Below are 22,675 nucleotides of genomic sequence, written 5' to 3'. Positions count from 1 at the left end.
CTCAGATATCGCGCTAATACAAGCTTTTCGTTTTAACAGTGCGTACACAAAATTAATATCTGCATACATACTTATGATCAACCACACTAACTGTAGACACAGACATTTACTATCTAGAAGTGTTCGATCCAAAAATAAATCATTCTAACACTAAGAAGGCACTTAGGAAACGACCCAGGCTCTCGTTTTTATGCTACGATTGTGCTTTAAATTCGATGACAATCAAGACCCTTCAACAAATAGGGTCTATGCCCCCTACCTGTCTCCCCCTTCCCCCCCCCCAAGCTATTGTTATCGATCGTGAAGCGTGATTTCCTTGCTCCTACTCTTACGCATTATCAATGAGCTATTTGTAGACTAATTGGGAGAGGGGAAGGCTTCCCTGCTGTTCCTTATCCTTGTTAACATGGAGAGGCTTATATTTATAGCACCAATTCAAGAAAAGTAGAACACAAATGTCAACTTTTTTTTTTCAAGACCTGAGAGCATATAAATTTTTTAAGCACATGTCAGAGCCTCATTAACGTGAAAAAATAAATAAACAAAGCTTATCTAAAGGGAAGAAACTGTGCATGTATATCCATATATAAATAATGTAAGGTTTATTTCCCTTTTCCGATATCAAACAAAATTAATAAACTACCAATTAACTATTTGATTAATTTTTTTTATTGATCCCTGTTTTGATAAGAATAATAATTGAGCAAAAGTTTCAACTTGATCCAAGAATGGGAAGTTGGAGAAATAGCGTGTTCACGTTTTGTACCAGACAGACAGGGGGAGTTAATATAAGCTTTGTAAAAATCGCCGAGTGCAGTTGATTGGTGCTCTGCTGCTTCATGATTCACAACAGTGGAAATGTTGAGGAGCCTAGCGTTACGTGAAACATATGGCCCACTGGTCGTTACTTGGGCATCACTGTACTATCAAGAGTGGATCCAGATTTACAGCTTTCCACTCGAGATAACAAAACAAATTAACCATTGTAACAGTTTGTACTTGATATTCTATTGTTTTCCTCTATGTCTTTATTTTTGTAATGGAAGATTTTGCTCCTCCCCGTAAAGAAAAGCCGCTATTGTGTTTGTGTTGTTCGTCTGTTTTACCTTCCGTCCGTCCGTGGTCTTTAAATTTCAATGAACTAAAATTGCTATTTGAAACTCAATTTGACCATCACCAATACCGTGCTACTTATACCGTGTAATGGTTAATACAGTTACAGAAATAGAATTCTAATTGGAAAAAAAATTCAAAGGAAAAATTCTAATTAGTTCATTACAGCAAATCATTTGCCGCTATGCATTATAATCATCTTGATAACAATCAAAATTTAAAAAATCCTTTAAAAAAACAAAGCTTATCTTACTCTGTCCTTAGAACTATATCTACCAATAATGTACAAGTTATTCCCCTTATTTGATATCAAACAAGTAATTAATTACTAATAATTCATTGACCAATGGAGTATTTTTTGTTTATTGACTCATGTTTTATCAGGCACAATAAATACTTGATTAAAGTATCAACTTGATCGGGGAATGCGTGAGGGAGAAATAGCGTTAAAAATTATTTAAAGGGACTAAACCCAACAAATTTAGCTTATATGTGAAAACTGAAGTATTGGTTTCCCTTGTTGCTATTAAACAAAATAATGAATTACCAGTAATTAATTGTCCGATTGGTTACTTTTTTTTTATTGAGTCATGCTTTGTCTATGTCAACGAATAATTGTGCGAAGTTTCAGCTTGATCTTAGAATGGCTGTGGGAGAAATAACGTGTACACACTTTTACCAGACAAACAGAGTGAGCCGATATAAGTTTTTGTTAAAAGCAATATTTATTCTAAATAAACCAGGACAGGTTTAATGACGTTAATTACAGCGTTACAAGATAGGAATCTGGAGGTTGCGAACACCATACTGAACACTTTTAGTGAACACAACTAGAATGTGTCTTTTAGAATTCATTTCACCTCACTTATCCCTTAGTCTGTTGGGCATTGAACAGAATCTCCTGAATGGCAGACCCATCCTTTATGTTGTCTTCACATCGCTTTCTCTGTCTGCCCATTCTTCTTCTTCCCGGTACTGTTCCAGGAAGGAAGGTCTTTGAGAGCCCTGAGGACCTTGTAATATGGCCATAGAGTTTTAGTGTGCGTTTCGAACAGAAGTTAGCAGGCCATCGTGGGGTCCAATCGATGAACTAAACCTGTCTCTAATCTCTTCACACTACTTTAGATTTTAAAAGCAACCATAAAGAGGCCAATACATGGGCATCAGATTAAAGACATGAACTAGACAAATAGATATATATATATATATATTTGTCTAGTTCATGTTTTTAATCTGATGCCCATGTACATAATTAATCTTTATTACATTCTGACCCTTTCGGAAGACGTTTATTGTGCCCTAGAAAAGGTTCTTCCTGGAATTAGTGGAAAACTTCTAGACTTCCAATCCTTGCTAGTAAGGGGGTCTGGGGGAGCTCGCAACGCTCCTCTAGCGCGGGGCGAAGCTCCGCTGCCGAGCACTATTTCTGGTATTGAAAGCCAACAAAATGCATATTCTAAGATATCTACAGTGCATTATCTTGCTATTAAAAAGTTTTATTTCAAAAACCTAATGTGTTATTCTCACTGACTTAGAGCCTCCCGCGCCAAGTTGTACTAGGATGGCATTGCAACTTTTATTATGCGTAATTCATTTTGTCGGAGAACATGTCCAGCAAAACCTCATGCTCTGTCACAACCTTACTAAGTGATGATTTAGTATTAAAATTTCACCTAAAATAAACAAAATGAAAGCAAAAAAGCAGTCACTGAATTCCGTTCCCCCATGGTACGCCCATGGTATGTATGTATTTAACCTCACTGCACTGGGTTATAAATTAAACTGTTTGAAGATCATGTTTCAGTATGGCCAAACTTGGTAGGCTGGTGTACAGAGCTGCTTTAAGACTGAATGACATACCGACAGTTCTTTATATAAAGAGAACCTGGTATTTCATTCAAGACCCAGGTACCATAGTTCTCACCCGACAGTGTGAACACGTTTATGCATGACCAAACACAATGTTTTGCAGGCAGACTTCAAGGCGAGAATAAGATATACCAGTGATGTCCAACCCAGGCCCGTGGGTCGTATCCGACCCTTAATACTGTGCTATCTAGCTCATGAAAATGTTCACAGCGCATTGTGTAGCAATGAGGACGTGTGCGATAGCTTGTAGTAATGGGGTCCGTGACAAGTTTCTTGTTCATTTACATGACTGCCAGGCAATAAAAGGTGGAGCAGCTCTGATGTACACAGTCCTCATTCAAGACTCGGGCGCTCTAATTGTTACGCATGACCAAGCACAATTTGGATGAAATTATCTGTTAGTTTGTTAGTATTGATTCCTGTTGTCCTCCGTCGACAAGAAATAATTGTGTTAAGTTTCAACGTTATCCGAAAATAGGAAGTGAAGTGTCTCATGCATGGCGGGAAAAAAACTTTAATAAGCTAGCTTTTTGAAATACCCGGTCACAGACCTATATATATATATATATATATATATATATATATATATATATATATTGCATTTAGACTGGAAAACGGAAGCCAATTCTTATCCACGATTGATCAACTCATGGACCTATATATATATATATATAGAGAGAGAGAGAGAGAGAGAGATTGTTATGTATTAATCACAGAAATATATATTCACGCAAATTATGAAATAAAGCCATTTCCTGTTAGTTTCCATTAAGATATCATTCCGAAAATCCTAGATATTTATCATCTTATGTACAGTTAAATAGATTGATTACCTAGAGCTTTTTAGATTATGTATCTAAAAATTGCAAAATAATAATTATGAGACGAGAGCGCTCTTTTTTCGATGCTCAATTACTAGATTTAGATCTAAACATTAAATTATAATTGTTACATAGGTTAGGGTTTAAAAAAACAACAACTTTACTTCTTATAACTACTTTACAAAACAACGCCTTGTTTCAGCTTTAAAAAAAAATCACATTTTTGTAGTGTTAAAAGATCTCCATGTCCAGTCTAAATATAATATATATAGGTCTGTGATCTCCATGTCTAGTCTAGATATAATATATATGTAGGTCTGTGATCTCCATGTCCAGTCTAAATTTAATATATATAGGTCTGTGATCTCTATGTCCAGTCTAAATTTAATATATATAGGTCTGTGATCTACATGTCCAGTCTAAATTTAATATATATATAGGTCTGTGATCTCCATGTCCAGTCTAAATTTAATATATTTTGGTCTGTGATCTCCATGTCCAGTCTAAATTTAATATATTTTGGTCTGTGATCTCCATGTCTAGTCTTAATTTAATATATATTGGTCTGTGTATCCGGTGTATAAAATAAAGAGAGTGTTGATAAGTTAGGTGTTTTTTAAGGTATTTTTTTTTAAATAGTCACTTTTTTAGCACAGCAGAATCATATGTTCTAAGCTCTTCTGTTGATAGCAGAAAATAATGTCCATATGATTATACCTTTCGCTCTATGAAAGTGGTGTTAAAATTTACGTAAAAGCAAATATACAGCACATGGATAGATTGCTTTTTACAAAAAAAGTATAGGTTAGTGCATTCACTAAAAAGTTGACACTTTTAATGTAATGCGTTTTAGTTGACACCATTGTGGCTAAATTGATCGTCCTTGACATTTGTTTAGCTGATCTTGAAAATACAAATAATGTTTTTAAGCGGCCCCCGAAAGACGCTATTAGTTTTGTGTGGCTGTCTGTCCGTCCGTCCGTCCCGTTTAGATCTCAGAAACTTTAAGAGAAAATGAAAATCAGACATCATGATATTTTAGGTCATTCAAAGTTCTGATGCAACGGCTACGTTTTTCTTTTCTGAAAGCAAAAAATCTAATTTTTAAACCAATTATGTAAGCAGTTTTTAAAAAAAAATACACCACTTTTAAATGAAAAACTTCAAGGGAGGTAAGTCTTTTAAAAATGTCACAGACTTTTTCATTAATAAATCAAGCTTCATTCATAGATTCGCGCATTGGTACAATAAAATTTGCATCTATGGTCACAATGGAAAAAGTATTAATGGATCATTATAAAATAGATTTTCCATTTATTAACTAACTCATGGAATAAAATACTGATTGAAATGTTTTTTTTTAATAGGAACTTCGTTTTACAACTATTCACTATTGATAGTAACAAACACTAGAGGCTTTTTAGCAAGGGAGATGACTATTTACCATTTTTAACACATTTATGCAAATGGTTTTAGATTTTTATTAAAAAAATATTATTTTTTACCAATTTATGCGTAAGTTATCTAAGGTCTGCCATAATATATGCTACATTAAGACAAATATGTTACCTATTTTTTAAAGAGAAAAAATCTATTTGCTTTGCAAATAAGTTGGACATAATTTAAAACAACAATTAATAAGTAGTTTTTCATATTATCGTGTGAACTGCAAATTATAGCAATCAACATGGAACACAAAACTAAATGAATTTTCTTTTTAAAGATTTTTTTTTCTTGAGGCTTTGAATAAGAGATTGGCACTTTACAAAACAATTTCATCAATTAGATACTCATTATAAAACATCAGTTAGGGCAGGTTCACTCTAACTTCACATTTACTTTCAAATATCCATTGGTCTGCTGAACCTTTGGGGATCTGTCAACCTTCTTTCTCCATTCTTCTCTGGCATGATAGAATTTCATTATGATATTCTTTCTGAAAATATTGAAAACTACCTTTTACCACTTTTGGACCACTTTTGATAGAATTTAATACCGATATTCTTCTGAAAATATTGAAACCTGCCTCTTTTTTTCTGCCAGGGTGGACCACTTCGGGGGACGATTTTGAGTTTGTGTTTCCACACAAACTGTCTTTGAAACCTTGTTTTTTTCCTAAGTTTCTTTTCATGATATTTACCTTAGAAAACAATGTCTGACATTTTCAGTTATGACAATCACTAGGAATTCTGATGGCGCGTCCTTGCTGTTCTATGAGGTACTTTGGCTCTAGTTATGTGAATGTGCTCGGAGCTACGTTTCAGTAGTTCAGCCCGAAATGAATTATGGAACACGTCTTGGAACACGAAGCACTTTACGCGCATTGTCATTTGTGAAAATGTAAGTTTTCTTTGTATTGTTAATTGATAGCAAAAGAAGAAATAAAAGAATATGTAAAAAAAAAAATATGCATGAGGTTGAGAAGTCTAAATAAATCCTATTTTATCCAATTACCTCCAATAAGCTTGTTATCTTCTTAGCATGTGCCAGTGTAAATCTCTAAACCCTTTGAAATTTGAGTACTCAACCCCTCTCAAATGTTCTTTATCAACCGTTGTTTATTTATGGTAACTAAGGGTCTAAAATAATTATTACTTAAAAAGAAAAATTAAAAATTAAAAAAAAATGTAAGCCTGTGTAATTCTAAGTAAGAAAATATAAACTAACTTTGATATCTCTGAAATTTTGTATAGATGTCTTTAAAATGTTGTATACAGCATGTCCAAGACATAAGCATTGTTTATTATCTTATAAAATAATATTATTAAACTGTTCTTGCTGCATTTCACGTACGTGATCCATGAATTCTCGTGTGGATCATCTGCCACCAAGTAATAATTGACATAGGCTACACCCTAAAACACTTTCCTATATTTGGCCAAGACTTTTTGCTGCTAGTATGAAGATTTTTCTTCTTGAGAGTTTTAGAGTAATATATTGCTCTTTGAGAATGTAAACTCAGATATATCATGAATTAACAAAATAATAAAATAAAATTACCGCCTTTACCTTTGTTTTCATTTTTTTTTTTAAATCAAAATATACAAAATTTATAATAGTATAGTCATATCTCTCAATATTGCAAGATTTATCTCCCTTTTCTGTATTAAACAACATTAATTAATTAGCATTAAGTAATTAACTAAATGGTTACATTTTTAAATAGATTCATGTATTGTGTTCGAAAATGAATAATTGTTCAAAGTTTCAACCCCACCCGATCATAGGAAGTGGGAGAAAAAAACAACCTGTTCTAAATGTGTACCAGGCAGAGAGAGATGGAGTTGTTATAAGCTTTGTAAGAAGAAACTGATTCACAAAATATCATCACATTGCTTTTCCTTTTCAGTATACGTGCTGAAAGAGACAGACGGACAGACAGACAGACAAAGACAGACAGAGAGAAAGAAACAGAGAGAGAGAAAGATGACAAGCCCTTGACCGCTCCTCGTGTCTCGGATCAGTCAGTGTAAGTGTTGCAGGTATCAAAACAAACAAGAAAGCAAATTAAACACAAACTTAGAGCCAAAACCAGAGAATACAGCAAAGACCCAACCTGTCCTCAAACATATCCTCAAACCTGTCCTCAAACATATCCTCAAACATATCTCTCAAACATATCCTCAAACATATCCTCAAACCTGTCCACAAACATATCCTCAAACCGAAGATCCTGCTTCACAGCCGTCTTCGACTTCTCAGAAGATGAGATTCGACCAAGAAATCGCTTCCGTAAATAAATGTTTTATATTTCATGTTACAAAAACTGATTATTATTAAATAAGGGGGAAAAAAGTGACAGAGAATAGAAAATGAGATTGTTCTAATCTTCGACCACGAAGCGTACACATTTAGTGTGTTATAGAACAGTGACAATTATATATAAAAGTAATGGTATAATTTATATATCAAAATTCTTTTTTTTTTTCAGGCTGGCGTCCTGACCCTTAACCTATCTCAAGAATGTCAAGGGCAAGGTTTAAACTTCGTCTGATCAGCTTCTGTCTGGGCGTAGCAGTGACTATAATGGTCTCACGTATGACGTGTTTAGTAAACACGATGCCACGAGTCAGCGTCAGTGACGTTATGTTCTTGAATGCCCCAAGCGTTATGCGGGCGACAAACAGTCCAGTACTGGAGTTAGAACTTCTTTTAGAAAAGTCAGCCGTGAACACATTGCACGGTCTGAGACCAAACCACAGTTCAACAGTGTTTAATATCACCAACAGCGGTCTTGATGGTCCCCCCTCTACTGGAATCACGGCAAAGAGCTCCTTGAAAAACACTAGCAAGTCATCAAAGAGCTCCTTGAAAAACACTAGCAAGTCATCAAAGAGCTCCTTGAAAAACACTAGCAAGTCATCAAAGAGCTCCTTGAAAAACACTATGAAGTCATCAAAGAGCATTATTACTTTCAGCAAAAACACTCTAGCAAACACAGCCACTAAGGCTTACAGCAACTCCTCAAGTAACTCCAAAATAGCCTACAACAATTTTACAAAAGCCTTCAACAAAGAATCATTATCATCAATCAGCACTGCCGAACCTTTCAAGTATTACATGACCGATTTAACTGACATTTCTTTTTACGATCCTTATTTAGAGGTAATTTCAATATTTATCAATATTATTCAAATAAACATGAAATAGCATTGCCTTAGAATAAGTTGTTTTCATGCTGCCTCTTCGTTCAAAAGTTATCTGAGCCTAATAGGTTCAAATTTCAAAATGACTACAAAGTTCATTACACACAAACCAAAACAATGACCAATATTTAATCAATATTGCTACCAATAAGAGACTTCGTTGCATAAAACAATTACACTTTTAGTCACATTTACAATGTGGTATTCTTTTTCGTGCCTATGCACTGGGTAACTGCACTATTTCACTTATTTTAAAAATGGTTTAGGCGTATGTGCATATTTAATGTTAAAATAAATGATATCGCTTTCGGTAGACCATAAGATATCTATGGTTATATTCATCAAGACGAAGGATGGTGCCCAGGGCCGGATTTAAGGGAGGGCAGTGGAGGCTGAAGCCTAGGGGCCTCCGCAAGAAAGGGGCCTTCATAAAAATATCTCTATTTCGACATGTTAGAAACTTACGTTTTTTGTAACATTTTGTTTCGCATTTTTACCAACAATAGTTTCAATCTTACAGTTGGCAACACTGTCGTAGTTAAAAGGTTTCCGCTAATAGTGAGCTCGTATTCTCGTAATAATAATAATAATTATCTTTATTATCCTTTAGGAAATTTGTCTTAAAATGTGTGCACACACCAAACAAAACTATAGAAAACCAAGTTATACTATTAAATATGCTATTAATTATTTGTTTTTTTATTTTATTAATAATAGATTTTTATGAAAGCTTTCGAAAAAGTGTAGTGATTTCCACAAAAGTTCTGCCCTGGGGCCTCCCCATACTCAAATTCGGCCCTGTTAGTCTGTTAGTACTTTTGCAAGATGATATGTAATGTTCTTTTTTTTACATATTAAGAATACTACCGTAGAAAGTCGATCTCACTTCATTTGTTTATTTTGTTTTATCTTTTTATAATGGTTTTATGAGCACATGCTTTTCGTGGCTTGAAAGGCCTGAGGGTCTTCATAAAGCTGATTATAAAAAAACTGTGGCTCTAGGCAGGAGAAGTGTTTGATTTATTGCACATTTGCACGAGAAACTAAACAATGTCAAGGACGCTCAATTGAACTTCAGTGTTACCAAATACATTTTAAAAAAACTGAGTCCTAAATTTAACTTTCAATGAGTGTCTTTTATTAGCTAGTCCAGAGCACAAACAAAAGTAACCAATGAAATTTGAATAAAATAACAAAAGTAACAAATGATATTGGAATAAAATATAAAACAAAACTAACCAATGAAATTTGAATAAAATAACAAACAAAAGTGACCAATGAGATTTGAATAAAATAACAAACAAAAGTAACCAATGAGATTGGAATAAAATATCGAACATAACTAGCCAATGAGAATTGAATAAAATATCAAACAAAACTAACCAAAGAGATTGATATAAAATAACAGACAATACTAACTCCCCCGAAAAACTTGTTGTTTTATCTCCCCCAGCGGGGTCAGGAGGGTTTTAAAAAGAAAATGTAAAAGAGCCCAGATTTTAAAAAACAAACAATTTTCCTGCTTTTCCTTGCATATTCATAGGCGCCTTCGCGCTATGTCTTGTGTGGATCAGTTCAAAAAGAAGGTAACACTCAAATAACTAAATAACACTAGGCGAAGTCCAACAATGTCGATTAACAAGTTTAATAATAATGAAGAGAATCGCCGAATGTTGTCAAGCTAAATCTCTACGTCCATAAAATCCTGCCAATTCCCATTCTGGCCAATGTTTCCTTTCCATTACGTACTGATACGATAGAATCTTATCTGAATTGATACCATCACGATAAGATCATACCCGAACCGATCAGGTCCGAATTTGTTTGAAAACACACACACACGCACAATGGCGTAGCAAGGTACCCGAGGGCCCGGGTTTAACAATATGTTTATGCCACACACACAAACACACACACACCCCAATTTGACATTGAGTAGTTTGCATGTATTGTTATGTTACGAGCAGATGAGACTCTTAATTATACATCAACAGACTCATGTATAGTAGATTATGAAGACTTTAATCTTGAGTAACAATTACTAATATATCAGCAATAACTTCGCTTCCTTTACTCCATCTTTGAATTCTCCCTTATCTTACCTTTTCTCAACATTCTACATTCACGCTATGCTGCGCACGTGACACGGTACATTTACTAAAAGATCTTTCAATGCTAGTTCATACACACAGCCATAGAATGACACAGCTTTACAGAATCATTTAAACTGTGTTGAGCACAGTGAACATAATGCACTAGCTGCTGCTTTTGTCGAAACAATGCCAGAAGACCGTCATTGCTTTGACATCGTAAGTAATTTTAGAGAAAGATGGTGATATTTTATTTCTTAGGGTATTTGTTCAGTCAATCCTGCAGACTTCTGGGTCTCATTAATATAAAAGCTTACAAAAGCGTGGTCGAGAGGCTAAGTGCGCTTGAACGTGGCTTGTCTTGGCTACCTAGAAGGGGGCTCGAGGTTCGACACCCGACTCGGGCAGAGTTGCGTTTACTGAGCGCCTAAAGGCAACACGGAAAACCAACTCCTAGATACCCCCTCCCCCCCCCCCCCACTGGTCCACAAATGAGATTGAACCAAAGCGCTCTGAGCATGCTATAAGCATGAAAGTAGCGCTATATAAAAGCTAATATAATAATATGAATATCTTTTTCGGTAGTTCGTCATCGGAGTTCATAAAAAACATTGCCAGAAAATAATGCAAATTATTAAATTTGTTATTCTCTTTGAGTGCTGTCAACCATGATAGAGAAAAAAAAAGGCACAGACTGGATCTCCTTTAGTACTTTTTGCTAAACTTGCATTACTCAGCAGGTCTATTATCTCGTTTTGAATCTGTGGGGTTGGGGTAAGGGGTTGTGTTGTTGTTTTTTCCATAAGAATGTATGTACTGCTAAAAGAAATTGTCGTTATGACTTGTGTCACCTCAACGATGAGCACTAAATGAAAGGTTGTGGCTAAAGTTACAACTAACATTCACTATGAGATGAATAACTTTCAGTCAGCAATTGTCAACTTCTTCAATGAGCTCCTCGTTTACACCACCCACCGTTCTCAGTCGTTCATGGTGTCGGTATGTTTGGCAAGCTTGTTGGTGAAGTGAAGTCATTAGTAGGCCTATCATGTTTTTGTTTTTTTTTTTTGTTGTTGTTTTGATGATTCCATTGGAAAACAAGCAACATTGATGCTGTCTCAGGGTATAAACCCGAGACAATCGAGACTATCCGAATGACTGTCCAGTGCACATACCATAAGAAAAGGCAACCATTAAAGTGAAGGACACTATTTCATGATAAATGTAATCATTGCTTTATCTTAAATATTTTTATTTTAAACCTCCTCCAAAATTCAGTCAAGGTAAGTAGCTAAAAGTCAACATCTTTAACATTTCCCTAAGTAACAAACAAAATACGATGTTTCTTTGCTTTTCTAATATATATATATATATTTGAAATAAAAAGTAAAGTTCCCCTTTTCAGACCTTGTGATCTATAAGGCAGATGATGTTAAGGTCATCTCTTTCTTTGGCCAACGGTTGAAGAGCAGGGTGTCATGTGGCCAGCACAACGACCAACCGCCTTTCCTTTCCCCAATTAAAGTCAGGTACCCATTTGAGGCGCCCTAAAAATGTGAAAATCAGAATCCCAGTCTTTACTGAGGTTCGAATCCAAGACCCCAGGCTCGGAAGCCAAGCTCTTAACCACTCAGCGCCCCTTGAAATAATTTAATTCTAATTAATATTTTTTCCTTCAGTTATAATACCAGTTCATACCTCAATCATATTCGATTAGGAAACAGTCGCTTCTTGCGGCATCAAAGTTGTTTTTTTTTTTAATTTCCTTGAACTTTGTATAGGCTTTAAACTTATTAACGCTTGTAAAAACTATATTCTTGCTATCTCTCCTATTCAGACACTGATGGACAGTAAATCAAGCTGTCAGAACGCCAGTTCCTATGACGCTATAATGGCAGTCCACTCAGCCCCAAACAATGTCGCAAAAAGAAACATCTTTCGATGGTTGTATACAGACTATCAGAAGACTTCTCCGTACAAGATCAAGGTATTACTGTCTTCGAAAAATATACGTCAGCGTTGAACTACGAGAGTCTATCTCTTTAGTTTATATACTACATAATTATGCTTATGTTTTGTCGCCTAATAAAATACTCGGAAAGACACAAGGATAAAGGCGCTTTTCTTATTCCATAGGCTAGAACGATCTCGTAAAAGTCTTTCTTCTTCCCTAGTTTCATTACAGAATGGAATGGGTTGCCTGAATCAGCCAATAAAACCATTGACAAGACATTGATTAAAACGCATGATTAGCACATGAAATGTGGAGGACGTAATTATCTTCTTTTTTTGAAGTAACGTCTGTAATATATAAGATAAGAATATGAGAAGATATTGACTAAAGGACTCGGGATAATGTGTGAAATGGTTAGCTAATTTCGTAAGGTGATTAATTTCCGTCATTTTACCGAAAGTCTAATGGACCACAAAGGCAAACACGAGTAATGTGAAAGTCAAACTGTTAAGGCTTAACAAGCGTTAATCAAACCATCTATGCCCGTCTTTGATATTTCTCTTGAGCCCTGTGAAATCTCCATGACTCTATCAATTTATTGTGAATGCTGCCTATTTCATGTTACCTCTAGCTAAACCTTTATATTGACTGCTTCTTTCAAATAGATTAATTGTGATATATATTGGGTATACGAATATTGCATACTGAAACAGACTAACTTATCTTTGAACTTTCAATCGTTCCTTTAGAGATGAAGAGTATTACATTCCAGCCCAAACCTACTGCAGGACGTAGTGGAAGCCAGCAGACGTATGTCTTTGAGTTTTGCCATGGAACAATTTAGAATTTGTCACGTACTCCATTATGTAAATCAATACAAGCTTTAACAACCAGTTTACAGCAAAATCTAGTTGTACATTTATAAGCCGATAAAACAAGCGATTTCTCTAAGCTGCTCATGTATTGAATAGATTTTTGTGTGATTGGGATCTGAGTTTGTCCAGGCGCGAAAGTATTCCACACCCTGTCAGGAAAAGCTAAGTAGAGCTTGTCTTCAAACTTTGGTCTAGGTTGACATAGACTTGAGACGTAATGGACCTATAAAACGCTTGTTATTGGGCGAGTTGATAATTATCAAAATCATTCGATCGGATAAAATGGCTCTTAGCGAAGAAGTAATTTTGATTTTAAACAATTTTCAACTTTCTACGGACCCCTACGTTTGTCTCCTGACCCTGGTGGTCCGTGGACCACAGTTTCAGAACCACTGTCATAGAGTGTAATAAATATTACATCTTCTTCTCAGCTCTGATGAGGTATACCCAAATAAGCTGATTTGTTTTATTTCTTTACAGCGGAGATAATGCAACCACATAGCAGCAATGGGCCCCATTCACCAATCGTAAACGAACAACATTAAGCCACTCGACAATAGGCCTATTGATAAAACAATAAAAATTACGTATCACGTGACAGCCTTTATGGATTGCGTAATTTGTGGCCAAATGTTGTTTGTTTACGATTGGTCAATGAGGTCCATTCGTTCACGTCCCATCTTACAAAATAACTCGCTAAATTAAAATGTAGGAAGCTAGATACGACACGGGAAAATACATTCCATGTGGAAACTACCCACGTCACGGCGAAAACCGTATTGTGTGTCAACGCCCTTGGGGTCACAAACCTATATACATGCTTCCTAAATGGGGTCAGTAACGTACATTTTTCGCCAGGGGTGGGGGCAGAACGTAGAACGGTCATTTCTTCGCCGGTCACTTCATTCCCGGTATTTTCATTTTTGGTCATTTCATCCCGGTCACTTCATCCCCTATCATTTTTTTTTTTTATTGTTTAGTTGTTAAGGCTTTGCCTCTAAGCAATGATTTAATCTAAAAATTCTAATATATACATATTTTTATTTAGAATGCTGATTGATATTTTTGACATGTTATTATAAGTGTATATAGTGTTCCCCATCTTCTCTTCATACTTGTTCACAAATGAAAGAATATATTCCAATAAGTAGATATATTGTAAAGCGGGGTTTGTAATTAGTTCTATTGTTTCTATTTGGTGTAGGGATGTCAATATTATCCTGCGCAAATTGCATGATGTAATGATAAAAGTCCAAGGTGTGATGAAAGTAGTGAAAACCTTTTGAGAGAGGAGAACGATTAGAATACTTATAGTCATGCCGCTGATAACTTATTTCCTGACGACAATCTTTCACTTTATCTTTACTTGTCAATTGTTCTTTCTTGAATATGAGCATGACATTTTAAAGTTTGTATAACGCTGTATTCATTGTTCATTCTAATATACGCTGACTTCAAGAAATATGTCACACTGGACAAGAAATATGTCACCCTGGACAAGAAATCACAAACGATGTAGACTACAGCAATACGAATCAATGGATCGTCTTCTGTAGCTACTATCAAGACAAAATACCAGATACTGAGGTCCTTCGAAGAGCGGGTCTGCAAAGCATCCACACAATCCTGATGCAGTCCCAGCTGCGATGGGCAGGACACGTATGCAGAATGGAAGACCACCTCATCCCTAAACGACCCTTGTATGGCCAACTAAGCGAAGGAAAGCGCTCGCAAGGTGGTCAAAGAAAGCGCTTCAAGGACACCCTCAAAGCTTCTCTGAAGGCGTTCAGCATAGACCCAGGCACCTGGGAGACAGAGGCACATGACAGAGCATCATGGCGTCGCGCTGTGAAAACTGGCGCACACATTGCTGAGGAAAAAAGAACAATGCTGGCAGAAGAAAAGCGCCAGAGAAGAATAGCAAGGCCAATGACACTAGCTCCAGCAGGAATAACCTGCCCAGTGTGCAGCCGAACATTCCAGGCTCACATAGGTCTCACCAGCCACGTGAGGAGGCATAAAACCTCAGTGCAAAGCCCTCAGCCCCCTGGATGACAAAGTGGTCATCAACGAACCACGATGGACGAACAATATATATATTGTTTTTCTACATTATCTCTATATCTATGAATGTATCTATATCTATGAATGTTAAATTTTATATTTTTAATGACATTATGTTCTATTTATTATTTAATGTGTCACTCTTTTTGTCATGTGAATGAAAATAAATATATAGAAAGTATTGTTAATTTCATTTCATTAATTTATTAATTTACACTTTTTACAATTATTATTTGATGGATTAGTGAATGAAATGACCAGTGGGGGAAATTATCATGGGATGAAATGACCAGAAGATGAAATGACCAGGGGATAAAATGACCATGGAATGAAATGACCAGAAGATGAAATCACCAGGGAATGAAATGACCATTAGAAGAAATGACCAGGAGATGAAATGACCAGGGGATGAAATGACCGGAATGGTGTGAACCAATGAAATGACCAAAGATGAAATGACCGGGGTTGAAGTGACCGGGATCCGGGATGCACAGGTGTAGATTTAGGACACACAGATGTAAAAAAAAATATTTTATCCTAACGGTATTTCGCCTAATTCGTCGCAGAAGATCTTATACATGGAGACAATTAATACAAATTCTTTTTAAAAATCTGTATTTATATAGCAAACTGGTTGGGCCACTTACGGTGAGGGTAAGTCGCTATTTGGAGAGTCCCTTTATATGTTAAACAAGTCCCACTTCATTTTTCTATTGACACCGTTTGTGTATTCAGATTGTGTCAACACTACAAAGGGTCGTGACTCTGCTCTACGTTTTGCTTGCTATGTTCTCGAAGTAAAAAGTCTGCATTTCTATTACTGCAGCGTCAAAAGATTAAACATCATGTCAATTAAAGATGTGTGTTTTAGTATTATTTTTTTCGGAAAATAGTTTTCCCTCATATCGGTACTAGATTTTTGTTTTGGTCCTATTATCTTATCTTCTTATCTATATATATATATAATTCTATTCTTCCATCAACAGTTTAAACGAGAAGAAGAAAGAAAGGAAATATTATTCTCTTATTTCTGCGGCTGCCTGCGCTCTGGACTGTCGTTTAAAATTTATCAAACCCTACCCGCTCCGATCCCCCTTTGTCCTGCAGAGGGTTTGGACTAAAAAGTAAACTATCTTTAACTCTGAAGGAACATCCAAAACATGTAAAACATTTTACAAACAAACATTATACAAACACTCAATAGCAGGGCCGGACTTAAGCATTGTGGGGCCCTATTCGAAACGGATTTCTCGGGGCTAAGTTTGGGTAAGAAAGTGGATAATAAGTGAAATTTAAGAGTTTGTAATAGAAAATAAATTCGTCTATGCATTTTAATAATTCTTTACTACGTACAGAATTACTTTACGAGCCGTGCGTGTAGCAAAGTCATACAGTATATCTTAAAAATTATGTTTCCTACATAGATCCCGCTCAATAGCAAGAATTACCAAATGTTTCAATCTATCTTTGAGAATTGTTGACCTCAAGTAATTCTTCATTAGTTTGAGGCGCGAGAAGCTTATTTCACCTGATTACACAATTACGGCTAATGCAATATACGCGTTTTTTTTAATAGCGCGTAGGATTGGTGTTTTTCATATTGAGTGACACCCCAAAATGACAATTTTCGTTTATATATTTCCGTATATTTTAAGGAATTTTTAGTATATGTTGCTATTTCGGGAGATTTTCAGGAGCTCCTGATAAATAGACAGGAGGGCGCGGGAAATCTGTTTTTAGTTATAAAATGGTTTAATTTAATAATTTATACACCTTGAATTAGCGCGGGTCCCATGAAAGTGCGTATCCTTCGGTCGCTTAGATTGCAGTGGCCTAAGACCGGCCCTGCAAAATAGCAGCGTATGCTACGCCGCCGGTCGACTAGTCTTATTGTAGTGTAACTGAGTTGATTTTCTGCGTGCGTCCAGCGTGTCAGAAGGTCATGCCCAGTGTGTGTGTTTCATGTCCAGTGTGCGTGTGTGTGTGTAGTACTGCATCAGTGTTATGCGAGACGTGCTGTTTTCATTCACTGTTTACTGTAGTCTAATTTTGTCGAATAAAGCCATGGTATTGGTATACTAGTATTTGTTGTTTCATTACACTTATATAATACAGACGTTACTTCAAAAAAGAAGATGATTACGTCCTACGCGTCATGCATTCAGTCATGCATATTAACCAATGACTTAAATTCTGCCAAGACACAATTCTTCCTGACTAGTTCAGGCAATCGATTCCATACTCTAATAGCACTAGGGAAGAAGGAGTATTTGTACAAATTTGTCCTAGTATATGGAACGAGGAATATGCCTTTATTTTTGTGTCTTTCGGAGTATTTTATTAAATTTTATTTTTGTATTTGTAATCTATTGTAATCTATCTAATGGTTTTTACAATGTTTATATCAACTCACTCTGTCTCACTGTCTGGTACAAATTTTAAACACGTTCTTTCTCCAACAGCCATTCTCGTATCAAGTTGAAACTTTACATAATTATTTATTCTACCTAACAAATATGAATAAAAAAAAAAGTAACTAATAAGTAAATTAACTTTTGGTAAATAATTATCTGTTTGATACTAAAAAGGAAAGTAATTCTACAGTATCGAGAGATACCTTACATAGTGTAAACGTTATTTCTCTTGAACCCCTTCTCGCATGAAGTAAATGTACCTAACAAAATAAATTAACCAATTACTCAATTGATTATTGGTAATTAACTATTTCTTTGAAATAGAAAAAGGGAAATAAATTCGACATTATTGAGAGATATAGTTGTAAAGGTGGATGACTCCTTATTTTTAGCGGCCCCCGAAAGGGGAAAAGACGCTATTAGTTTTGTGTGGCCTGTGTCCGCCTGTCCGTCCCGTTTAGATATCAGAAACCAGAAGAGAAAATGAAAATCAGACATCATATTTAAGACCATTCAAAGTTCTGATGCAACGGCTACTTTTTTCTTTTTCGAAAGTGAACCATCTAATTTTTAAAATTATATATGCAAGCAGATTTTTTCAAAAAAAATTACACCACTTTAAAATGAAAAACTTCAGGGGAGTTAAGTGTTTTGAAAAGGTCACAGACTTCTTCATTAATAAATCAAGCTTCATTCATAGATTCGCGCACTGGTAAAAAAAATATGGTATCTAAGGTCACAAAGGAAAAATTATTAAAGGATAATTTTAAAATAGATTTTCCATTTATTAACTAACTCATGGAATAAAATACTAATTCAAATGTTGTTTTTGTTTTAAATAATTTTAATACGAACTTCGTTTCAATTGTAAGTTTAAAAAAAAAAACTACTTTATAGTGCACAGTTTTCACATATCCTCATTAGGCTATAGTATATGTTAATTATGATCTAGGTTCACAGTCAGCAATAAACAAACAACAACCATTAGTGTCATGGCGGAGAATGATACTTTATTATATTGAACGCGTGCACCTTTGCGCACCATATCAACATCCCCTTTTCTTTAAAAAAAATATTTAAAAAAAACATTTCGGGGAGTATCATAGAAAAAAATAAAACAAAACCACAACATAAACAACTAAACGTAACATACATGTATACGCTTCAATCAATATGAAACATATCACATTTAAAAATCAACATTCAATAGTTCATTAAGACACATAGTCATTGAATCTTGTCGGTTTCTTCAACTGATCCCTTGGTCGCAGGGAATGATGAGTTGATGAGTGGCGAATGTGTTGATCATGAGTTCTATTGTCCTGTAAGTTGGCATCAGTATCGGGGAATATATCTTCTTCTGTTTCTCTGTTCGGGTTAATATGCACTCTGTTTCTTTGGTACACTGCACCATTGTCACCACGAATAATGTAAGCTCTCTGATTGACTTGACACTGGATTCTTCCACGTCTCCATGTATGGTCATTAGGAGATTGGAAATAGACCATCTGTCCAGTTCTCAGCTGACTTAAATTTCTTGACCTCTTATCATAAGATGTTTTTACACTCATCTGACGTTTTTCTTTCCTTCTCATAATGTTCTCTTGACATGTAGAAATCTTAATGTTACTCCTTTTGTTTGGTATCAGTGTTCGAGTCATCCGACCAAAAAACATCTGAACTGGGCTTAGATTTGTGTCTTGCCTTGGAGTATTTCTAAATTCCAGAAGAGCTTCATAAGTTTCATTCGTTTTTCCAATGCAAAAACTTTCAAATTTCTTCACTATTTTTTTCCATCTTTCTTTCTTTTCCCTTCTCAATTTCAAGACCTTCATATATGTCCATCGCTTTTGTCCCTATAATTGTTAGAAAGGTGGCCACTCTGACCTCCTCTGATTCTTCCGACAATTTAGTGGCTAACTCATAGTTTCGCCAGCTCCGGTGAAACTTTTGCCAATTAGCGGCCATGTTTCCTTCTACCTCGAGCGGCTCGGGTACAGGAAGGAAATTTCTAGCTGCCATTGCACGGCGTAGCCTTGAATTGTTGCCTATTTATTATTGCAAACAATTAACCTTTATATACTGATTAATGATTACCTTTGATCATTAATACACCGCTGCCACCATGTTAATTATGATCTAGGTTCACAGTCAGCAATAAACAAACAACAACCATTAGTGTCATGGCGGAGAATGATACTTTATTATATTGAACGCGTGCACCTTTGCGCACCATATCAACAGTATATATACACTTGACAACAATCTAAATTACAATAAATAGATGCCATACATAGATATAGATTTAGATTTAATTGTATTAAACAATTTGAACAAAATTTACATGTATAATCCATTAAGAAAATAGTTTATCTTCTAACAGCTTAGGGGTGCAGATTTATTTATTATGCAAACAGCAGTAGTATCACACCAAGAAGTGAATCTGATGCGAACAGCATAAGTGCACTATAATCCATTAGTACGCCTACTAATCCTGATCATAATATTGACCTAGATCTAGTAGATCTAGATTCTATTTCTAGATCTATTCTAGATTCTAGTTTAGGTAAGGGTATATATTTAATTCTGGATCTAGAGTCTATTTAGTCTAGACCTAAACCTAGTCTAGAACTAGCTTCTAGATCTAGTTTAGATCAAGAGTCTAGATCCAGATTTAAACTAGATCTAGATCTAGAACTAGTCTAGAAATGTAGATCTAGCCTAGATTCCAATTCTAGCTCTAGTCTGAATTCTAGTTCTAGATTATAGTTCTATCTACATCAAGTCTAGATCAAGAGCTAGACTAGAGATCTAGACTAGATGTAGATCTAGATTCTAGATCTAGATTATATCATATCTAGAACTAGTCAAGAAATCTAGATCTTGTCTAGATCTATTATAGATTCTATATACATTCTATATTCTGGATCTAGTCTACACCTATTAAGTAAATCGAGCGATTATGATTAGGATTAGTGGGCCTACTAGTGGTAATAGTGTATTGACCTGTGTTGTTCGCTTGGGAAACCTGTTAAGTTGTGTAGGCTCATTTTTAGCGGAAAGGGGAAAAGACGCTATTAGTTTTGTGCAAAATGTCTGTCCGTCTGTCCGTCTGACCGTCTGTACGTCCGTCCCGTTTAGATCTCGTAAACTAGAAAAGATATTGAAAATCCGACATCACAATATTTTAGACCATTCAAAGTTCTGATGCAACGGCTACTTTTTTTTTTCTGAAAGCGAAAAATCTAATTTTTAAAATCAGTTATGCAAGCAGTTTTTTAAAGAGAAAAAGCTAATTAGTATGCATTATAAGTTAGACCTAAATTAAAACGAATAGTAATCTTGTAAACTTCATTTTCGTAAACATTTCTTTATTGCGAATATTTTTTTATTTATTTTTTTTTTGCGCATTCGAATAAGAGATTGAGCCTTTTCAAAACAATTACATCAATTATAAGATTTCAGTTAGGCCAGGAGAGGTGCGGTAGCTGAGCGCTAAAGCGCTTGGCTTCTGAACCGGGGCCCCGGGTTCGAATCCTGGTGAAGACTGGGATTTTCAACTTCGGAATCCTTAGGCCCCTCTGAGTCCACCCAGCTCCAATGGGTACCTGATATTAGTTGGGGAAAAGTAAAGGCAGTTGGTCGTTGTGCTGGCTACATGACACCCTCGTTAACCGTAGGCCACAAAAACAGACGAACTTTACATCATCTCCCCTATAGACCACAAGGTCTGAAAGGGGAACTAGTTAGGCCAGGTTCACATCTAACTTTGCATTCACTTGGACCTATCCTTTGATCTGCTGTACCGTTGGGGCACTACACAAGATCTGTCAACCTTCTTTCTCCATTCTTATCTCTCATTTGTCTTTGATATAATTTCATTTGGATGTTCTTTCTGAAAATATTGAAGCCTGCCTGGGTGGACCACTTCGGGGGCCGATTTTGAGTTTGTGTTTCCACACAAACTGTCTTTGTAATCTTGTTATTTATTTTTCTTACTAGACCTCCACGTCTACTGCAATATATTAATCAAAATTGTTGGATGGAATCATGGGGGGCGGGTGGGGGGGGGGGGCGAGGGTGCGTTCCGCACCGGTCGACACCATTTTTGGGGTGGCAACCAAGTTGGAAAAATTATAACTTGGCAAAAGCAGCAAATTGGAAAAGATAATAATAAAATCTCGAGATATATCATGGAGCAGTGGCGTCACTAGGGGGAGAGGTGCGATCTTTAGGGCGCTTCTGAGTACCTGACTTTAGATGGGGAAATTGAAGGTGGTTGGTCGTTGTGCTGGCAATATGACAACCTCGTTAACCGCGGGCCACAGAAACATAGCTGCCCCATAGATCACAAGGTCTGAATTGAAATGATGTTAGGATCAGGGTGACTTCAAGACGTCAATGAGATCAGGGTCAGTTGAAAACGTCACTAAGATCAGGGTCATTTGACTCAGTAAGCTACTAAGTTCTATACTCAATTCCATGCTGTCATTAATTCTTAAATTCACTAGAAAATAATATTTGGTTTGCGTCTTTGCTTGATCATGAATAGCCAAAAAGCACTAAGGAATTTCTAAGGTTTTATCACCAGCAAAACATGGTTGTGGTCCACATCCTGTAGTTTTAAAAGAGGATGTCGTAAATTTTTAGAATATTTACACAAATCTTATTTTACTTACACATATGAAACCAAACTGCATATCATAAAAAAACATTAGATTTGTATGTACAAAAATTAACGCGTTTTAAAGTTCATTTTATTATTATTTTATGTCAACATAGCTTCTACGCAATACCTTCGCTGCCGAAGATTAAGTACAAGTGCAGCA

At 35.7% G+C, this 22,675-nt stretch overlaps 1 protein-coding gene across 4 annotated transcripts in view; it reads left to right on the top strand.

Annotated features, from left to right (window-relative positions):
- LOC106057140 (beta-1,3-galactosyltransferase 2-like) overlaps window positions 1-22,675 on the top strand; it is a 37,334-nt gene that overhangs the window by 10,454 nt on the left and 4,205 nt on the right. For 2 of the 4 annotated variants that reach the window (XM_056006544.1, XM_056006545.1), the window contains exons 2-4: window positions 7,153-7,272; window positions 7,735-8,408; window positions 12,377-12,526. In XM_056006544.1, the coding sequence (XP_055862519.1) occupies window positions 7,767-8,408; window positions 12,377-12,526 (792 nt within the window). In that variant the 5' untranslated portion in view covers window positions 7,153-7,272; window positions 7,735-7,766. Of the gene's footprint in view, window positions 1-5,971; window positions 6,144-7,152; window positions 7,273-7,734; window positions 8,409-12,376; window positions 12,527-22,675 lie in introns of all 4 variants that reach the window. The other 2 variants (XM_056006543.1, XM_013214228.2) reach the window with 2 other exon arrangements.

Source organism: Biomphalaria glabrata, chromosome 12 (assembly GCF_947242115.1).
Source record: "Biomphalaria glabrata chromosome 12, xgBioGlab47.1, whole genome shotgun sequence".
NCBI lineage: Eukaryota > Metazoa > Mollusca > Gastropoda > Planorbidae > Biomphalaria > Biomphalaria glabrata.
Note: the sequence above shows the minus strand (reverse complement) of the source record. Positions and strands in the feature narration are given on the sequence as shown.